This window comes from Zootoca vivipara, chromosome 1 (assembly GCF_965207765.1).
Source record: "Zootoca vivipara chromosome 1, rZooViv2.hap1.1, whole genome shotgun sequence".
Lineage (NCBI taxonomy): Eukaryota > Metazoa > Chordata > Lepidosauria > Squamata > Lacertidae > Zootoca > Zootoca vivipara.
The window spans coordinates 4,737,516-4,757,506 of NC_142582.1; the positions used below are offsets into that span (position 1 = coordinate 4,737,516).

Consider the following 19,991-nt stretch of genomic DNA (forward strand, 5'->3'; position numbering starts at 1 on the left):
ACTTAGCAAGAAATGCATTAAAATTAAAACATGTCACAGTTTGGGGGTGTTCGTTGAACCAACACTGTCTTTAGAGTCTCAATGTCTCAGTGGCTCAAAGTTGCTGCTTTTTTATCAGCTTCTGCTGACCGTACCTAAATGGAAATAGCTTGGTCACAGTTCACCATAGTCTAGTAATCTCCCTTTTAGTTTTATTGCAATGTATTGTACATGAAGTTGCCTTTAAAAATGATACAGAAACTGCAGCTGGTCCAGAATAGGGTTTCTACTCAAGATGAAGAACTATCCCTTCTAACAACCAACAGGTTTGGAGCTGCCTTGTTAACCTGCCCTGTAGCAAAGTAGAGCTGCTGTTTAATTCCAGGTCATCCCTGAAAACTATCATCCATGATTTAAGCTAGGATGAGTAAGCTGACCTGGCATGTGTCACCAAGACCTGAGGAAATGAGCTGGGTGGAATTGATCTTTGTGTGTCCGGATAGCTTAGTTGGTTAGAGTAAGGTTGCAGGTTTGATCCCCATATGGGACAGCTACATATTCCTGCATTGCAGGTACGTGGACTAGAGGACCCTCAGGGTCCCTTCCAACTCTATAATTCTACGATTCTGTGATCTGAACCAGCTTTCTCTGTCTATGTTATATAGTTCAGAATCAAAAATAGGTGGGTTGGTAAGGGAAGCAAAGATGTTATTTTCCCTCACCAGGAGATCAGTTCACTAGGGTACTAGGTTTGAGTTTGTACCTGGTGTTGGACCAGAGAAACAGATCACAAATTCTGCTGGTGTTCCAACCATCCCACTGCCCAATAGTCTCTCTTCCTGAATTGGCTGATAGGCCCTCAAACATGCTGTCCTGTGGGTTTTAAATAGCTATGTTAGGAGTGTCTGGGGGTGGGGCAGGTGGCCATTCTGAGAATGATGGGGTTGTCACAAAAATCATTGCCCAACATATTTTGCAGCACACACTCTTGAGCCAATATTTTCAACCAAGTGGGAGGTTGTTGGTTTGGAATGAGGGAGGGGTTCTGTAACCATGTTGTCATGATCAGACCACTTTTTAATGTTGTTTTTTTAAAAAGGCACACCATGCAAGACTGAACCCAGCCCAACCATACAAAATACAGGCAGGAGACACATTTTCCCCTTATACCACTGCTATGTAAAGACTACTAAACTGGATCCTGAAACAGTTCACACTTCAAGTCTTTGAATCCTAGGAACAGAGAGCTCTTAAAATGTCATTTTTTACACTTATGATACAATTCACAGACAATCTCTAAAGGCTGGTTTTAGAGGTCAGAAAGAGGTTCCAATTAACTAGCTAGACTTCAAAAGTCGATTATCAATTCTCATTTACCTAGTATGTTAAGTTAGTTTGAAAATGTAATTAAACGGTCAAGCTATAAAACTTTTTAAACTGTGCTCCAAGATTCAAGAAGGTGGAAGAAGCAAGGGGATCACCTATCTTGGACCTGGTCCTCACTAACAGGGAGGAACTGATTGATGAAGTGGAAGTATTCAGAAACTTGGAAGGAGGTGATCACATCCTCCTCGGTTTCATGATACAAAAGCAAGGGAAAGCAGAGTGTAGTCAGACTTCCACTCTGGAGTTTAACAAAGCCAATATCAAAAAGCTTAAGGAGCAACTGGGTAAGATCCCATGGTCAGAAATACTCAATGAGAAGGGAGTCCAAGATGGAGAAGTATACAATGAGTAGCCATCAGTTGCAGGTTGAATACCAGGTGGGCTAAATTTTAGAATGAGCTCTGGCTTGAAAGAGTGGTTAAAAATAATATAAAAGGTTTCTTTGATTATGTTGAAGCAAGAGGAAGAACAGGCAAGTGATAGGTCCTCTGCATGGAGAAGACAGAAATGATATTGGGTGATAGAGAGAAGGCATAACTGATCAACACCTATTTTGCCTCTGTCTTCACCCAAAAGGAAAACAGTACCCAACCATAATAAATGATACAAGGAAGGAGCTGTAGCCCACAATAGGAGAAGGGTTGGTAAGGGAACACCTAGATGCTTTAAATGAATTTGAATATTCAGGGCCTGATGAGCTGCACCCAAATGTACAAAATCTTCGAAAATTGTTGGAGAACAGGGGAGGTCCCTGCGGACTGGAGGTGGGAAAAAGTTGTCCCCATCTACACAAAGGGGGGGGGAGAAGACCCAGGTAACTACTGACTGGCTTCAAGTTATAAGAAAGGAGATTCCAACTAAACCTCAGGAAGAACATTCTGACAGTAAGAGCTGTTCAACAGTGGAATGGACTCCCTCAGGAGGTTGTATGTAGACTCTCCATTGGAGGTTTTTCAGCAGTGGCCATCAGTCATAGATGCTTTGGTTGGCATTCCTGCATTGTGGGGGACTGGACTAGACCCTTGGGATTGCTTCCAACTCTGTGATTCTGTTATTCAGCTTTCAGAATGAAACAGTAACTTGCTCTTATACATGCTGTGCCTGACCTCCAGATCAAAGTATCAAAAGCTTCAATGTCAGGAGGTAAAAATTAATTAGATTCTGAAACCGCAGCACCCCCAGCACCCTTCAAAAAGTCAGAACAGAACAAATATGTAGTTAAAATGTACTGAAAAACTTATAAGCATATTATTGGGGGGGGGGTGTGCAAAATTTCATTTGCTCTTGTTCTAGGCTTGTGTAAGCAGTTACAAGTAGACTGCAATTCTGGAAGTAATAACAGAGTCAGGCATTGTATTAAAAGAGCACAGGGACTGAGCCAGAATTCATTCATCTTTTAAATGAAGCCAGAACCACTCTAATTTTGCCTTAAAGTAGGTAGCAGACAATTTACACTGCTTTTGACCTTCTTGGAACCTCATCATGAAGGCAGGCACATCTCTACTGATTGTATCCAAATCAATGTATAAGAAAGGCATAAAAGCTGCATTAAATGGGAAGAAAATATTAGAGCAATATGTTAAAACAAACACAGCAGCAAGTCTAAAAGCTGCAACCATTTGAAAATAAGCGTGCTCACTTCCTGGTTGAAGCAGGATTTTAAGGCCTGTTAAGTTTCTTTAGGGAAGGTAGTGTAGCTCTGGCCATAGGATTTCATCTAAGTGAAAGGAAGCTGTGCTGGTGTACAAAGTGACTAAGAGCTATGAATCAGGAAGTTTCCAGTTTGAAACTAACTTCTACCAAGATCTCATGAGGTGGTCTTCTGTAAGCCACGCTCAGCCTCAGTCCTCCCCATCTGCAACATGGGGGATAATACTGATTTTACCATACAAGGTTGTCACCAAGACAACAACTAGAAATACACGTGAAGCGCTATGGGATCTGGAAAGCAATATGTGAAATAGTTATGATGATTATGAAAAAGCTGACACTCAAAGCAACACATCTCCAGCAGAGTATGTGCAGAGAAGCTGGTGACTTGAGTATTCTCACTTGGTGCACAATTTCTGGAGAAGCAATAATACTGCATGGCAAACAGAAGCCCTTTCCAGGCTTTCCACTCACTTAAAAATCAATATGCAAGCAGGGAAAGCGAGGAAGAGCATGCTTAACTAGGTCCTGTCTCCATCCCTACCACCCATCATGAGTTGGAGGATGAACATTTGAGGCTCTTGTGCAATTTAGACGGGTTCAAAACTGTGTGGCAAAGTTTAGAAGTTTCTCTCCAACTCATGCTTAGCCACCATTCTTGGGCTGGTTTTACACATTAGTAGAATAACTGAAGAGGGCTTGAGTCTCGTAAAACCTCTGACTTTCCCAGAAGGCCCATACAAATATTCCACCAAAGATACAGTAATGTGCAAGGGACGGGGTGTAGTTGTAGGCTGCCCTTTGCACTGGGTTTCAAGATGAAGCTGCAGAACACTTGTGATGATTTGATGAGTCCAACCTTTCCTGAAGACTGAATGCAAGGACTGAGGATCAGGTAAAGGAACAGAAGAACCAGGACTATTATGGGATGGGAGAGAGGAGCACAAAGTGGCAGCTGGGGAAAAAATTAAGGAAGTGTGGAGAATAAAACAGGGAAGAGGAACACCATGTATCTTGGGGGGAAAGCAGAATATAAATGTAAGAATAAAAAAAGGAAGATTCCTTTATTTAGCACATTCCTCAGCGTGTACCTATAGACTTCTATTCAGGAATGCTTTGATGGTGTTTCCTGCTTGGCAGGGGGTTGGACTGGATGGCCCTTGTGGTCTCTTCCAACTCCATGATTCTATGACTCTCGAATGCACTCCTCCCTCTTCAAACACTTTCCCACTTCTAACCCTTCTATTCCAGCCCTTCTCACAAATACAACATTTCTACACATAGCACATAGCGTAATCTGGTGGCAGCATGGGTGCCGCCTTCCCTGGGCTCTTCCTGCCCCTTGGCTCCCCTGCAGCAGCAGCCTCTGCCACCAAGGGGGAGTTTGTGGTGCCCCAGCCACTGAACCTCATGATGGAAACTTAGAGGGCGCTTGCCCAAAAAAAGCTCAACAATGCCAATCTATTTTAGGGTTTTGTTGTCTTAATTTTTGGTTCAAAAAATAGGGGTCGTCTTATACACGGGGCAAAGTACAGGAAAATCTGGGGAAAATTATTATATCCAGAAAAATATGATACTTATACTGAGTAAGAGTCAGGTAAGAACAGCAGAAGGGGGCTATTGTCCTCATTTCCTGCTTGTGGTGTCTGATGGGCACATGATTCATCATTGTGAGAAGGAGGTTGCTAGACTAGGTAGGCGCTTGGTCTGATTTAGCAGGGCTATTCTTGCAGAGTTTATCAACCCTAAGGCATCATTCTTCATATCTGATGTGACAGGAATTTTGACAATCCACAGAAATGGCTGCCCACCCACTCACGGAGGGTGGGCACGGTTATGGCCCGTTGGAGTAGGCCCATATCCTGGATAAGCAACGCTGGGCAGGATGGCCGACAGTTGGCTAGTGGGCTTTCCTGGCAGCCATGGGTAGGCAGGGCTTGGGAGAAGACCTGAGTAGAGCAGGCTTTGCTTTGGTCCACCCCCATCCACAGAAATGTAAAGCTCAACATTACAACACATAGGTAAAATTTCATGTATAGTCTTAAACTGTGAAATATAGATTTGTACAAATGACAAAAAACTGGATTTATGCAATATACCACTCATTTTATAAAGAAAATATTCTAATTGGTTCATACTTTGGTTTTATTCTTCTATTAAAACAAACTGAAAGTTAAAAGATGAAACTTTTATATAAAATTAGATACTCAAAATACTCAGAATTCTCAAGCTGTGAGATAAACACATTAATTACCTTGCCTAATTTAATTAAAGATTAATTCTTAAACAGGCTTTCATATCTAAGAGGTCATTTAATAAATGGGCTGAGCTCTTATAGGTGCAAATGAATCAACTTTTTCAGCATTAATTATTTTCTCATTTTGAATCCCATTAGAGTTTGATCACAGCATGGATCCGCTGTATATTAGCAAGAGAAAGATACTTGTACAAAGAAAAATGTGATAAATGTAATTTACTTTCAGTTATTAATGATGTTAATTAACAATGTAAATGCAATTTTAAAACATTCATAAAATACATGTTTAGGGCATCAGTTCACAAACCATTAAACATGATGCTTTAATACCATAAGCGCTAATGAAGAAATCACTTGTCTATGTGTGTACCCTCAGACTGTAATCAAAGTAGTATATTAATTTACTTACTACATTTATATCCCACCTTTCCTTTGAAGTACTCAATGTGGTGTACTAGAAACTGGGAGACCTTGGGCTGAATGACTATGACTACTAGTCCAAAGTGAGCCAATTAGTTTCCTGGCTGAATGAGGATTTGAACCCTGGTCTCCCAGTTTCTGGGGGACCCAGGTGGCGCTGTGGGTTAAACCACAGAGTCGAGGGCTTGCTGATCAGAAGGTCGGCGGTTCGAATCCCTGCTCCCGTTGCTTGGTCCCAGCTCCTGCCCACCTAGCAGTTTGAAAGCACATCAAAGTGCAAGTAGATAAATAGGGACCGCTCCAAGCAGGAAGGTAAACAGCATTTCCGTGCGCTGCTCTGGTTCGTCAGAAGCAGCTTTGTCATGCTGGCCACATGACTCGGAAGCTGTCTGCGGACAAACACTGGCTCCCTCGGCCTATAGAGCGAGATGAGCACTGCAACCCCAGAGTCGGACACAACTGGACCTGATGGTCAGGGGCCCCTTTACCTTTAAGGCCAAAAAGGCTAAAGTATTACTCTCTAAGGAATGTGTGTAAGTGCAATGGTGGGTGTGAGGGACAGGGGATATCGCGAAGTCCCTCCCCTCCTGAGTTCAAGCCCGTCCCCGAGCAAAGGGGAAAGCAGGGAGAGTTCCGATTCCAGTGGGGAAGCAGGAAGTCGTGTCCGAGGCTCAGGCAAGGTAGAGGAGCCAGGGTCCCAGGTGGGACAGGAAGGGGCAAGTAAGGGGGGAAGACCCATCCCCCCAACTCCAGAATTACGCAGGAAGAGGAGGGGCAAGAGGATGGGTCTGCCAAAGCTTTTGTGTTGGAGAAAGACGCGCCAAAAGCCATTAGGAGGTTCTGAAACCGACTGACAACATCGCTCCGTGTAAATAGCAATGACTTGAGCACTGTAAATACGCAGCACCAATAAAAGAATAAAATGCAGAGCTGCGTAGCGTCGTTACTCTGAAGTAGTCCACTCCGGCCACTGTGACAGCAACCTCCTAATCATTTTTGGGCTACTTTGGAGTTGCCGGGATGAGCGTGTCAGAGGCGGAGAAGTGGCGGCAGATCGCTGAGCAAGCCCAGCTAGAACTGCAACAGCTGTCGCTGCAGGCGCAGGGAGAATTGAAGGCAGCTAAAGAGGAGACTAAGAAGGTCCAGGACGACCGGCTACAACTTGCGGAACAGGTGAGAGAGCTCCAGGAAAAAGAGCAGCATTTAAGGGCGGTGGCGGTAGACCTCCAAAACAAGCTGGATGCAGAGAAAAACAAGGCGGGAGGGGCACCCCAAGTCCAAGTGCTGCCAGGAAGGAGAGCCGGGACCCTAGTAAGCAAGTTCAATGGAGACCCGAAGGAGTTTCAGGGCTTTGAGACTGAGATTGTGTATGCTCTTGAGCTGCACCACGATGAGTTCCCTGATGATGAGCACAGAGTAGCGTTTATTGTGGAGCACCTTACAGGGGCGGCCAGGGAGTGGCTAAGACCGTTAATTGCAACAAGGAATCCTTGCATGAAGAATGTCAAACTATTTCTAGAAGGTTTGAAAACGATGTATTCGTCCGATAGTCATATGGACCAGACTAAGGAGGAACTTCATAATTTACGCCAAGGAAATATGACAGTTCGCGCGTATTGGGCGAAATTCACCATGCTGGTGCACAGATTGGGGTGGGATCTGGAGTCTGCCCCAATGCAAGCGGCGTTTTACTTGGGGTTGCATGAGGAGGTGAAGGATGAGCTCTCGAGAGGTCCAAAGCCCAGTAATATGGATCAACTGAGCAAAGCGGCTCTGGCGGTGGGGGTGAGGCAGGAATCCAGATGGAGCGACAAGCAAGCAACGCGCGCAAAGCGGGCTTGGTTCCCACGGTCGCAGGAGAAGCCACTCCCTCAACAACCCTTTCAAGCCACGCCTGGGGCCAGTCAGGACCAGGAACCCATGCAGATTGATAGCGCGCGCGCGGGGGCTTTTCAAACCCCAGCGGCGCCAAGACGCAAGGAGGGAAGGGGTGGGAATTGCTTTCTCTGCAACTCCCCCCAGCATCTCGTCAGAGACTGCCCACATCGCAGGGAGTGGCAAGGAAAGGCGGGAACGGTTGTGCCCTCCCCCACTGACGCAGCACCACAGCAGGGAAACGGGAAAGCCTGGCTGCAGGAGACAAGGGGCGGCAGCCAGGCACAGTCAGCAGACAACAGCCCCAGCCCACCCACCCGCACAGAGAGGAGCAGAGCCAGCCCACCCCTCCCAGAGCAGGAGTGGTTCTAGAAGTGACGCTCACGCTCCCAAATGGCTATCCATTGACGGTCCTCGCCCTAATTGACAGTGGTGCCTCAGCCAACTTCTTCTCGAGAAACTTTGCAGAAGAGCACCAGATCCAGCTTCTGCAGCTGGATTTTCCTCTGCACGTGGCAACCATTGACGGCAGAGAGCTGCTGGGAGGGGCCATCACTCATCAAACCCCCCCCATGAGAATGACGGTTGGAAGGCACTCAGAGACACTGGCATTCAACGTCACCACCATCTCAGACCCCCCAATCGTTTTGGGCATGAGCTGGCTGGCGCGCCACGACCCCTCCATAAGTTGGCATCAGAGATGCATCACTTTTGGATCGGACTTTTGCCTGGAACATTGCATGCAGCACCAACCAGGGGAGGGGCCTCCGATAGCCACGGTGGCCACCATGCACGTCAAAGGGGGTGAGGCGATACCCAAACCATACTGGGACCTGCAGGAGGTCTTCAGTGAAGCGGAGTCCGACCACCTGCCCCCACACAGGCCTTTTGACTGCCAGATCAACCTGGTGCCTGGGGCAACTATACCCCCAGCCAAGCTGTACGCCATGTCAGACCAGGAACTGGAGGATCTGCGCGCTTTTATCGACAAGAACCTCAAGCGGGGGTTCATCAGAGAAAGCAAGGCAGCAGGGGGCAGCCCGGTCTTCTGGGTGGACAAGAAAGACACGCAACAGCGCCGTCTTGTGGTGGATTTTAGACGGCTGAATTCGGTGACAGAGCCAGTGGCTTTCCCCATGCCCAGAGTGGATGATCTCCTGACAGCGGCACGCAGAGGCAAGATTTTCACCAAGCTAGACCTGAGGGGGGCGTACAACTTGATCAGGATCCGGGAAGGCGATGAGTGGAAAACCACGATGTTCACGCCTCTGGGCTCTTTTGAATATCTGGTGATGCCCTTCGGGTTGCAAGGGGGCTCAGCATGCTTCCAGGCCTTCATGCACCACGTCCTGGGGTCCCTACTCTTCAGGAAATGCTTGGTCTTTCTGGATGACATCCTTATTTACTCCAACGACCCAGTGCAGCACGTGAAGGACGTCAGGGAGGTGTTACAGCGCCTGAAGGAGAACCACCTGTATGTGAAGCTGGAGAAGTGCAAGTTTCACACCAAGGAGGTGGACTTCCTGGGCTACGAGCTGTCAGACAAGGGGCTGGCAATGGACAAGGACAAGGTGCAGACCATCCTGGACTGGCACAGCCCCAGGACGCGCAAAGATGCCCAACGCCTACTAGGCTTTGCCAACTTCTACAGGAAGTTCATCAAGAACTTCTCTCGAGTTACGGCTCCCATCACTGACTGCCTGAGAGGCAAGCAGAAGTTCAGGTGGACACCAGAGGCGCAAGCAGCGTTCGAAAGCCTCAAGAGGGTGTTCGCCTCAGACCAGAACCTGTTCCACGTGGTTCAGGACGCGCCCCTACGCATTGAAACAGATGCTTCTGATAAGGCTGTGGGCGCCATTTTGTTGCAACTGGACGCCAACAGAGAGTGGAGACCCTGTGCCTTCTTCTCCAGGAAGTTGACCCAGCCCGAGCGAAACTACACAGTTTTTGATCGGGAACTTCTTGCGATCCACGCGGCGTTCCAGCACTGGAGACACTTCCTGGTGGGCGCCAAGCACCCCATCCAGGTGTGCACAGACCACAAGAACCTGGAGTTCTGGAGAACTGCCAGGGTGCTCAACCAGCGGCAGATACGGTGGGCGGAGTTCTTCTCGAACTTCAACTTCTCCATACACTACATCCCAGGAGAGCAGAATGTCAGGGCGGATGCCCTCTCCCGCAAGCCAGAGTACATGGAGGAGGAGGCGCCACCAGCCCCAAGGCACATTTTCCCCCCGTCGGCATGGTCCTGCGGAGCAGCAGTGGTGAGCGAGGCAGAACTCACAGCACTGACGGCAGCGGATGAATTTGCCAACCGCATCTTCAGAGAACTGAGAGGGGGGAGGGAGCAGGCAAAAGACTTTGCAGAACGCAGAGGGCTGCTTTTCTACAAGGGTGCGCTGTACCTACCCACCACCCAGCTTCGACGTACGGTCCTCAAGCAGATGCACGACAACCCTACAGCGGGGCATTTTGGAAGGGACAAGACCACTCACCTAGTCATGAGACACTTCTGGTGGCCAGGGGTGAGGGAAGATGTTCGAGACTATGTAAGGGGCTGTACCACCTGCCAGCGGGCGAAGGTGGTCAGAGCAGCGCCACCAGGGTTGCTGGAGCCCTTAGCCACACCACACAGGCCGTGGGAAGTGGTGTCCATGGACTTCATCACAGATCTGCCTTCGTCCAGGGGTAAGACTGCAGTGTTGGTGGTGGTGGACCTCATGTCCAAAATGTGTCACTTTATACCGTGTGCCAGGGCAGTCTCGGCAGAAGAGACAGCCAAACTGTTTGTTGATCACATTTTCAGACTGCATGGATTACCTTTAAGGGTTATTTCGGATCGTGGCCGCCAATTTGTTTCCAGGTTCTGGCGGCGGCTCATGAACCTCCTGCAGGTGGAGGTCAGCTTGTCGACGGCTAGACACCCGCAGACCAACGGACAAGCGGAGAGGGTCAACGCCATTCTGCAGCAGTACCTGAGATGCTACGTCAGCCAGCGGCAAACGGACTGGGTGGATCGCTTGCCACTAGCAGAATTTGCCTACAACAATGCAGTGCACGTCTCCACAGGGGTGTCGCCCTTTAAGGCCAATTACGGGCGCGACCTCAGATCTTTCCCAGAGAGGGAGAGGGAGGAGGAGGAGGAGGGCCCACAGGCTGAGGATTGGGCAGAGGAACTGGAGACGGTGCACCAGCAGCTCAGAGAACACTTGGAGAGGGCCAAGGAAGCGTACAAAAAGGGGGCAGATCGCCACAGGCGACAAGGGGAGGTCATCAGGGTGGGGGACAAGGTGTGGTTGTCCTCGGAGGGCCTTCCCACCAGAGGGAGGTGCAAAAAGCTGGCACCCAAATGGCTGGGCCCCTTCACGGTCACGCAACAGGTCAACCCGGTGGCATACAGGCTGGCACTGCCAGAGGACATGAGGGTGCATCCAGTGTTTCATAGATCGCTGCTGTCGCCGTACAGGGAAAGCAGCAGGCTCAGAGACAGCGAACAAACCCCCGAGGGAGGGGGGGAGAGGGAAAGCAGGGAGCAACTCAATGAGGCCACGGCCATCCTGGATTCAAGGTGGGGGGTGGGGGGCCTGGAGTACCTCATGGCATGGGAGGATGCTCCACCGTCCCAGAATGAATGGGTTCCCGCCACTCGGATACAGGAGGAATTCTTGGTGGAAGAATTTCACGCCCTCTTTCCCCACAGACCCAAGCCCTGGCACATGGAAAGGGAGGGGGAGGAGGAGGAGGCACGGGAGAACAGCTCACCATGGCGCTGGGAAGCGGAGTTTGAGGAACCAGAGGATGAGGTATGGGTGTCGCCAAGATCCACCCAGTCAGAGGAAGGAGCAGATTGGCAAAACATTTTTACCCCCACCAGCTCTGACGCCACGGACTTTTTGGGATTCCCGTCCTCCCAGGCGGAAGGGGGGGGCTCGCAGGACTGGGGGGAGGTGTTCACACCAACGGGCTCGGAGAGCACCGAGTTTTTAGGCTTCCAGTCGTCACCGACACATGGGGGGGGCCTGGGGAGGGGTGAAGGAGAGCTTGGGAGGGGGGTGGATGTGAGGGACAGGGGATATCGCGAAGTCCCTCCCCTCCTGAGTTCAAGCCCGTCCCCGAGCAAAGGGGAAAGCAGGGAGAGTTCCGATTCCAGTGGGGAAGCAGGAAGTCGTGTCCGAGGCTCAGGCAAGGTAGAGGAGCCAGGGTCCCAGGTGGGACAGGAAGGGGCAAGTAAGGGGGGAAGACCCATCCCCCCAACTCCAGAATTACGCAGGAAGAGGAGGGGCAAGAGGATGGGTCTGCCAAAGCTTTTGTGTTGGAGAAAGACGCGCCAAAAGCCATTAGGAGGTTCTGAAACCGACTGACAACATCGCTCCGTGTAAATAGCAATGACTTGAGCACTGTAAATACGCAGCACCAATAAAAGAATAAAATGCAGAGCTGCGTAGCGTCGTTACTCTGAAGTAGTCCACTCCGGCCACTGTGACAGTGGGTATAAAGCAAAGGCTGCATTCACCTGCATTACTTAAGTGTGAGGTATGGTCAGGGGCCCCTTTACCTTTTACTCCCAGTTTCTAGTTCAACATTCTAAACATTATTAAAAAATAACAGTCTCATAGAAATGCAGAGAAACAATAGAACTTTTGAAAAACAGAGTATTTCCCCCTCTGTAGAGGAAAAGGTTTGAATTAAAACATTTTTCTGCACTGGGAACAGAGGAGAAAAATGTGTTTTGCCAGCCCTATGCTTAGGGGCTTTCAAAAGTGCATAGGCATGGGAATAGCCAGGGGATACAGGGAGGCATCTGCCCCTCTTAATCAAGTAAATAAATAAAAATACTTAACTAACTGATCAATTGTGTCACAGATAACTCCCTTCAGCCCCCAAACATAAAGCCTGTCCCCCTAAAATAAATTCTGGCTACACCCATGAGCATAGGGCTGGCTGCGCCACCATGCACTGCAGTTCCTAAGTACCTGGTAGTCAGTTCATTGTCAAAATACCTCGTGTGGAACTATAGCCAGAGTTTTCAATTAACATTTATTGACATTGTCAAATAACTCATGCATTGTAAGTAACAGATTAACATATACCTGTCATTCTCAAAGATATAGGCCACAAAAATAGGTTTCAAAGTGTGGGGAAATATGACTTTAAATAAAATCTAGGAGCAGGTACAGCTGAGTAACATTTTCAGTGGTTAGGTGTCAAGCTCTATCTTTATGTCCCATCCACCCAATGGCAAGCCAAAACTGAGTAACTTATGAAAAATAAGCAAAGAAGCATATATCTGCTTAATTAACATAATTACATTGATTTTAGAATTTAGATTATCCAAACACGTATTTGAGAACAGAGTATACAGTTCTGGGTCTTAACCACTTGGTTCAGGATGCAGAACAAATAGGGCAGAAACACTGAAAATTGGCTTGACATTTTAAAAATGTTATGGTCTTTGCACTTTAAAAATGTTTGCGTTTTACTTAGCAGTAAATGAAGTGTGTGCAGGCTTAAAACGTGCACTCACATTGGGGAAAGGTCCTATGATGAAAAAATAAAGACAAAAATTAATACTTAAGGTTTCCAAAATTTATAATTTGCCATAAAAACTTTCAGCCCCAAAGCCTAGATGGTTCCTAGAAGGCTGAGCTCATTTGCGGGCTGTTGGACAAGAAAGGCTGAGCAGGAAAATCCTTGGCACCAACTTTTGCATTCCTAAGGTGAGCGCAAGTTTGTTTTTTGCCTACTTCACACTGTTTTTTGCCTACTTCGCACTGACAGAGTGCTAGATGGCCAGCGGTGTTGTTTAATCTTCTGAATTTCGTCACTTTGGGCAGTTTAGGTGCGGGGAAAGGAATAGTTTGGTTCGGTTCAGAGGGTGAGATAGGGCGGGGCCTTCTTTGAGACCAAACCCCCTCATCCACCTAGGGTTCTGCAGTCCTGGAGGGTGGTGACAAGGTAAGGCCTCCCTTCCCACCTTCAGGGTGTGGCCATGAATCTGGGCAGGTTAGGAAGCCATGCCCTAATTCCTTAGGCAAGGGTGGGTTGCCCAATGTCTATAGTCATACAGTGTTAGTTCCTGCCCCATAGTCATTCCCCTCTGCTGATTATAATTTAAGATTTAAATAAAAGTGGCCCAATTCAACCTCATTTACCATGTCTACCTCTTTATTTGCCTATCAGGATGCAAAATATGTCATACATATTTATTTCTGCAGGTTTGTAGTTGGAATACTTTTTTTATATAAAAAAAGGCATACCATTCAGTTTGAAAGCAGTCTAGTGTCCTGTTCATCCCCATTCTAATCAGGAAATTGCAAAGAAAGTCATCTACAACTTCTGGCGTTTCAGACAAGGAATGTTTAGCAATCTGACCTGATCGCTGAGCCTAGAAATAAAATTCAAAAGCTACTGTTAGAAATATAGCCTACCTGTTTGCCTCATTATTGCTTTCAAGAAAGCACATTTCAGTCACAGGCCAGTTGGATTCTTTATCACATAAATTACAGCACAAGACAGCTATAGCAATTTAATTATCATGGTCTGGCATATTAGAGAAACTTTATGGGAACTGTCAGGAATTTCTCTTGGTTTTGGTTCATGCCTCCTACATAATGTGCTCAACAAGCATAGTGGGATGATATACCTCTGCTCAGTTGCTATGCAGCTTCTTTACAGAGAAGGAAATCCCACTTGTTGGTGTAATTTAGAATAATGAGTGAAATTGCACTAACTTCTTGGTATGTCTTGAGTTGCCCAACCTCCACATCTGGATTCTGTTTAGATAGGGATGCAGTTGTACTGGGCTTTAGAAGCAGCCTAAGGACCCAGGTGGCGCTGTGGGTTAAACCACTGAGCCTAGGGCTTGCTGATCAGAAGGTCAGCGGTTCGAATCCCTGTGACGGGGTGAGCTCCCGTTGCTCGGTCCCAGCTCCTGCCAACCTAGCAGTTCGAAAGCACGTCAAAATGCAAAATAGATAAATAGGAACAGCTACAGCGGGAAGGTAAACGGCGTTTCCGTGTGGCTTAGTCATGCTGGCCACATGACCTGGAAGCTATACGCCGGCTCCCTTGGCCAATAATGCGAGATGAGCGCGCAACCCCAGAGTCGGTCACGACTGGACCTTTACCTTTACCTTTAAGGCCAAAAAGGCTAAAGTATTACTCATAAACTCTTCTGTTCTCTAAGGAATGTGTGTAAGTGCAATGGTGGGTATAAAGCAAAGGCTGCATTCACCTGCATTACTTAAGTGTGAGGTATGAGTGGTGACGCTGCTATTTGGGGATAGTACAGCAAGGTGAGCTAAAACGGTAAAGTGCTAGTGGATCTGTCTGTATACTTGAATCTTTATGTTTCAGACCAGAGAACTATATTATAATAGATTAGTTCATGATGTACCAGCATCTCTTAAAGTTTACGTAGACAGTGTGTTTATGCTTGCTTTGTGTCATGAGACAATAAATAGTTCATACTTTGAACTGAACTGTGTGGGTAAGTCGTTTTCTTAACAGAGCAATTCTGGAAAGGACTGACAACCAGGAAGCAGGAAGATTCTGACCTTCTGCTGGATGAGTCCACTGGAGCTTTGCATACTCTGCTGATCACGCTAACTGACATGTGATGTAGAATCAACAACAGATGGTGGGCCCAGTATAACAGATTATGGGCCAACTGACTTCACAAGTCTAACACCACTGAGTTCCAAGCATTTAGGCACAGGACTATATCTTTAAAGTAATAACTAACCCGAATATGATTCCAACAACATAAAACTAGTTTCATTCAACAACTAGGGGCTCTATTGTTATAGCCACATCAAAACACACATCCAAACACTTCGTCAACATGATCAACATGTTAGCTAGCTACACTTGACTGACCCTGTTTCCATAAGACAAACACATCTTTGAGTTGTAAAGCTATGAAGAAACAATTCCAAACTGAACCTGAAAATAATAGAGTTAGCCAAGACACTGGTTCAGTTGCCATTAAGTATTATTTACTTAAGTATTATTATGGTGCTGGAGGAGACTCTTGAGAGTCCCATGGACTGCAAGAAGATCAAACCTATCCATTCTGAAGGAAATCAGCCTTGAGTGCTCACTGAAAGGACAGGTCCTGAAGCTAAGGCTCCAATACTTTGGCCACCTCATGAGAAGAGAAGACTCCCTGGAAAAGACCCTGATGTTGGGAAAGATTGAGGGCACAAGGAGAAGGGGACGACAGAGGACGAGATGGCTGGACAGTGTTCTTGAAGCTACCAACATGAGTTTGACCAAACTGCGAGCGGCAGTGGAAGACAGGAGTGCCTGGTGTGCTCTGGTCCATGGGGTCACAAAGAGTTGGACACGACTAAACAACTAAACAACAACATTATTTACTTATTTGTTTATTGTAAATAATAATATACTACCTTTCTGGGTAAAACCTTCCCAAAGATATTTTAAGCAAAGTAATAACATTTGGATCACCAAAAATTTACACTGTGCTATGTCATATTAATTTATCTAGCCTTTGCTTTCATTTTCAGTCATTCCTGGTCCTGCAGTCTTGATCTTTACCCACTGGCTATGTTTGCATGTAATGTTAATATATGGTTAGCTTTACATGCACAAGTTGCAGTGAGCCCAAGCAAAGCATTGCACTCATGCACTCCTCCCTTCTCCTTCCATGGAGTTGTAAGGGGGGCCAGTTTCACTTTTAAAATGTTGATTTGATCTGTTTTTACATATGAGGAAACCTGGATTCCAATAAACTCCAGAAAGTTTCAAGGCTTGAAAACACAGTGGCTAAAACAAAATAAAGGGAAATACAAAGTTGCCCTTGGGGAAAAGGAAGGTTTACAGAGTTACCAAATCTAAATACAGCACGCAACTACACATAGTTACTCCCCATAATGAACTGCAATAAACTCCTCATAATTAATTGTAATAATTAACTGTGCAGTAAACAATTACTCCAATAGCTCAGAAATTTCAGGGTTTATGACTACAACAGAGTAGTACACACACAGATTGTGCGCACGCAGCATGGCTTTTAGCATTTTTCTTCCTGTTCTTCTGCACCACTCTTCAAGTTACTACTTTTGAATTCCATGAAGTTTCAAAAGAAGTATGTGTGCTCTCTGAAAGGAATTGGGGTCTATGCTGCAAAAGTAAAAATAGAATCAGTTGAAAGGAAAAGGGAGCTTAAGGATCACTTAATACCTTCATTGAGATGAGACTTGAGAATTATCCCTGTTGGCTCATTTTTATCTGTTCCTTTTAAATATATATAATTACACATACACAGAACTCACAGATTCTATATAATTTATGTCCTAGATCCAAAGAAACACTTTCAGGTTGCATGTGCTCAAAGAAAGTTTGGGGTTTTGATTTTCAAACAGCCTCCCTTCCTTTAATAGCATCTCTGTTGAAACTTAGGGCCGTTTCAGAAACCGTTGCAGTAAAGCATAGAGGTATGAAATGCAAAGGAATGAAGTCTATATTTCTACTGGGGGTGTTAAATGGCTTTAGCCTGTCTTAAGAAAGTGTTTTGAAACTGTCCAATAACATGTAAATTGCATGACAGCTGCAGTGGATTTAGTCCTACAGATGCCCATTATTTTCATTGCAACGAGGAGATAAGACACCATATCTGAATATGAAATACAGAAAATGCCAAGTTCATCTCAGTTTTCATTATGGACACTATTGTAAAATTTGAAAATGGGGGTGTGATTAAACTACTTACCGGTAGTTTGATTCAGTTTTGCCACTTAGATGTAATATAATGTCACCCTTTTCAATCTAGAAGTTCTCTGCTCTCTCTCATATTAGTCTTGAATAATAATGCATTTGCTGTAACATTCTGTTAACCACCACACTCATATGCATATTACATTAATAACTGTAAAGTCATATGAATCAATGTAGCCACATATTTTGAAAAACAACATATTTACCATAATTTGGGCATCAACAGCCTGTTCCTGTATAGTGTATAAAGCCTTTGCCAGATCTTCATCACCATCTTGCAGGCTAAATTCATCGTCAGCTGGTACCTAAGACAGAATTATAAATACATATACAATGAGCACATCCACTGAGTAGAGGGAAACTGTTTCAATCCCAAGGATCATATAGTCTATTTGCCATGATTCAACAATGGAATGGCTTTTTGTATATGTTAGATCCCTGCTTCAGGGTTGTATCCAACTAAATCATATTCATAATAGTCTCACTGAAATGAAATGTGCATGACTAACTAAAGATCATAATTTCAATGAATCTACTCTGAGAATGACTTGGGCATTTTTCATACCTCTACCTAAATAAGGGTCTTAGGTGATAGAACTAGGAAAATCTGAGACCCCGTAGAGCTATTGCTAGACAGTACAGTGGTACCTTCGGTTACAGACGGGATCAGTTCCAGAGGCCCAGCCGTATCCTGAAAAGTCCACAACCGGAGGCGCCCTTCGGCGCACACATGCAGCGCGATTGAGCACTTATGCACAGGCACACACAGCAACACCCAGAAGTATACACTTCTGGGGTTGCCACGTTTGCAACCCGAAGATTACGTATTCCTCTGGTACCACTGTATAGGCCAGAGATCAGATTCAGTATATCTCCTTATATCTTAATCCCCCTAACGAATATACCTTCTTTTTCTTTTTCATCAGGGGACCCAATTTACATAAGTATTTATGGGATGGGGAAATTATAAGGTCCATCTATTTAAATGAGCTGAGAACTCCATATGCAAAAGCAATATATACACAATATTCTAGATCAGTACACTTGGTTGCCAGTTTAATGGGGTACTATGTTTCTTTCTGTCAATTAAAGACTGTTGCCTATTTTGTACAGGCAAACTTGGTAATTCCACAAAAATGAGAATACAACTTCTCCACATATGTTGCTTTGAATCTACATGAAATTACAGTTCCAGAAATGTGTGCCAAATCATGGGATAGTCTAGACCATAGTTTTACCCGAAGTTCAGAAGTCGCTAAGCATATTTATCTGTGGCATCAGTAGGATTTGGTTGATATCAGAGTCCTGTCCCTGAGCAATTTTACATGGATGTTTTTACTATCCAGCAGGAATAAATAGAAAAACTATAAGCAGGATATTTCTTATCATCTTTCATTTTCATAGACAACTAAGTATAAAAGTGCATGCACTCTTTTCAATGTGAGAATGCCTATAAATTACTTGGGATAAATAGAAACAATGGTACATTACAAACTCACTTGCATACATAAATGTAGGCTTGCAACTATGAAAATATAAGTTGAACATTCAGGCACCAAGTGGCCAATACTATCCCAGAATGAATTAACTGGATGCATTTAACTGATTTTAAATCAAGATAGTACTAATTAACAAATTTATGCTTAAAGTCACCAACGTTTCATTGACAGAACTTTTTTTTTCAGGCACCAACTGTGCAAGAATAAGATTAAAAGCATTCAGAAATTTTCAATCCTAAATCAGGCCAATTCTATTTGCAGACTATTTACAAACTTACTTAATGTTTGACTGTATTATTTACATTGTATATGCATGGAATGGGGATTGTTTGTTATATATCTTTTTAGAAACCAAAATATAAAGTTAAGGAGAAGAAATAATTGCAAAAAATAAAATAAAACCAGGCACAGCACTTGCAAAAAATTACAACAGGCACTGTTTTCTCCTCTCTCCGCATCAGTATGCAGTGAACAAAAAACAAAACCTTTATAGGATCATAAGATCAGAGTATCCTTTAATCACATTTTGTCCTAGTCATATCTACTGAGTTTAGGGTTTAAGTACCGTAAATTACATCTGGGCAAGAGGGAGGGCAGGATGGAGGATAATGAAGATACACAGTGCAGAGACCTTCTAATCTTTGGGGGCACAAAAGGTGTGTGTGGAAATACGGATCCGTAGAATCCCATGTCAATACCCCTCTTGTAAGTAGGTTTGAAGTTCATATTGTGATATCAGTTTCATAATCCTGGCACTCAAACAGGATCTTCACTGGTTCTGATTCGAAAGAGAGGTAGAGCTGGGTATCATCCGCATACTGATGAACACCCAGCCCAAACCCCCTGATGATCTCTCCCAGCAGCTGCATGTAGATGTTAAAAAGCATGGGAGAGAGGACAGAACCCTGAGGCACCCCACAAGTGAGAACCCAGGGGTCTGAACACTCATTCCACCCCCACCACTTTCTGAAGATGGCCCAGGAGGAAGGAGGGGAACCACTGTATGACAGTGCCCCCAGCTCCCAACCCCTCTAGATGGTCCAGAAGGATGTTATGGTTGATGGTGTCAAAAGCCACTGAGAGATCCAGCAGAACTAGGAAACAGCTCTCACCTTTGTCCCTAGTCCGTCGGAGATCATCAACCAGTGCAAGCAAGGCAGTTTCACTCCCATGATGAGGCCTGAATC

At 45.6% G+C, this 19,991-nt stretch overlaps 1 protein-coding gene across 3 annotated transcripts in view; it reads right to left on the minus strand.

Annotated features, from left to right (window-relative positions):
• The window catches only part of SPAG16 (sperm associated antigen 16), a 403,304-nt gene that overhangs the window by 376,286 nt on the left and 7,027 nt on the right, over window positions 1-19,991 (minus strand). For 2 of the 3 annotated variants that reach the window (XM_035138897.3, XM_088667194.1), the window contains exons 3-4: window positions 17,512-17,610; window positions 13,825-13,952 (exon numbers count right to left, since the gene is read on the minus strand). In XM_035138897.3, the coding sequence (XP_034994788.1) occupies window positions 13,825-13,952; window positions 17,512-17,610 (227 nt within the window). The remainder of the gene's footprint in view (window positions 1-13,824; window positions 13,953-17,511; window positions 17,611-19,991) is intronic. The other variant, XM_088667222.1, reaches the window with a different exon arrangement.